Source organism: Mandrillus leucophaeus, unplaced genomic scaffold (assembly GCF_000951045.1).
Source record: "Mandrillus leucophaeus isolate KB7577 unplaced genomic scaffold, Mleu.le_1.0 Scaffold264, whole genome shotgun sequence".
Classification (NCBI taxonomy): Eukaryota; Metazoa; Chordata; class Mammalia; order Primates; family Cercopithecidae; genus Mandrillus; species Mandrillus leucophaeus.
Window position 1 is genome coordinate 2,504,211 of NW_012102743.1, and position 1,407 is coordinate 2,505,617.

The window sequence follows — 1,407 nt, forward strand, 5'->3', positions numbered from 1 at the left end:
AAAAAAAAAAAAAAAAAAAAAACTATTAGCATAGGTTTGGAATGATCTGCTTTATCTTTTGAGCCTCATTTTCTTCGTCTCTAAAATGCTGATACCAATAATATCTTCATCTCACAGGGTTATTGTGAGGATTAAATAATACCTTTCATGGTCTGGGATGGTTGTTTTTTAAAAAAGGAGAAAAGATAACACATGCAAAGCTAACGGCATAATGCCTGGCACATATACTAAAAAAAAGTTAGCTTAACGCCAGGTGCGGTGGCTCATGCCTGTAATATTAGCACTTTGGGAGGCCGAGGCGAGCGGATCACGAGGTCAAGAGATGGAGACCATCCTAGCCAACATGGTGAAATCCTGACTCTACTAAAAATACAAAAATTAGCCGGGCGTGGTGGTGCGTGCCTGTAATCCCAGCTACTCGGGAGGCTGAGGCACGAGAATCCCTTGAATCAGGGAGTCGGAGGTTGCAGTGAGCCGAGACTGCACCATTGCACTACAGCCTGGGCGACAGGGAAAGACTCCGTCTCAAAAAAAAAAAAAAGGTTAGCTTAAAAGAAAACCGAAAGATGTAGTATCCTTACTTTCATTCAGATACATATTTGTTTTAGGTTTTATTGTAAAGTGGTATGTTTAAGTTTATGCAATTCATTCTTCAAACATTTCAACTTGGAAATTAAAGGCTACTCTGGAATACTGCTTTAATTAAAATCAAAGCAACCAGGGGGAAAGTTTTATGCTAAATATAACTTCATTGAAAAAGTATTGAGGAATCGTTGTACTGATAAAATGATTATCTTGATTAAAATGATGCAAATTCAACTGCAGTTATACGCAGCTATTTCTTTCAAAATTGTCACCATTTGTTCTTTTTTTCTGACACTACAGTACTCTGCTTTCATTAAAAGCCAGTAACAAGGCACTGCTTCTTCAATATCAAAACCTTTTGGAAACCTTGGCTCAGAGGAAGCCGCACACTGTTCACAGTGCTAGAAAGGATCGGTGTGGTCACTCTAGGACAACTGTCACTGTCATCTGCACGTCTGGGTGTCTCACAGTGACTTGGGTCATGCACAAGTGTGGGGGAAGGCTGGTGTCTGAAACAAAGTCGACAGCCAGGGTGCCCTGAAAGGGGAGAGGTTTTGAGAATACTAGAAGACAGAGGCTCCGACCTACGGGAACGCAGTCTCCCAGGGCATATCAATTCCGGGGGTGCACCGTCCCCTCCCGCTGGAAAGGGACGCAGGTGTTGCCCTCCCCCGGCGACCCCACCGCCTTCTTCCCGGCGTCGCCGCCCCCTCCCCCAGCCCCCTAGTTACCTTTCTCATCCTCATCGATGCGCAAGGCAATGGAGATGTACTCGAAGGCCTGTTTGTGGAAGACTCGGACGCGCTCGGCCTCGCCGCCCGG

At 45.0% G+C, this 1,407-nt stretch overlaps 1 protein-coding gene across 1 annotated transcript in view; it reads right to left on the minus strand.

The window, feature by feature from the left end:
* SPAST (spastin) overlaps positions 1 to 1,407 on the minus strand; it is a 122,415-nt gene that overhangs the window by 94,264 nt on the left and 26,744 nt on the right. The window contains exon 3 of the mRNA XM_011984255.1: positions 1,317 to 1,407. Coding sequence (XP_011839645.1) covers positions 1,317 to 1,407 — 91 coding nt within the window. The remainder of the gene's footprint in view (positions 1 to 1,316) is intronic.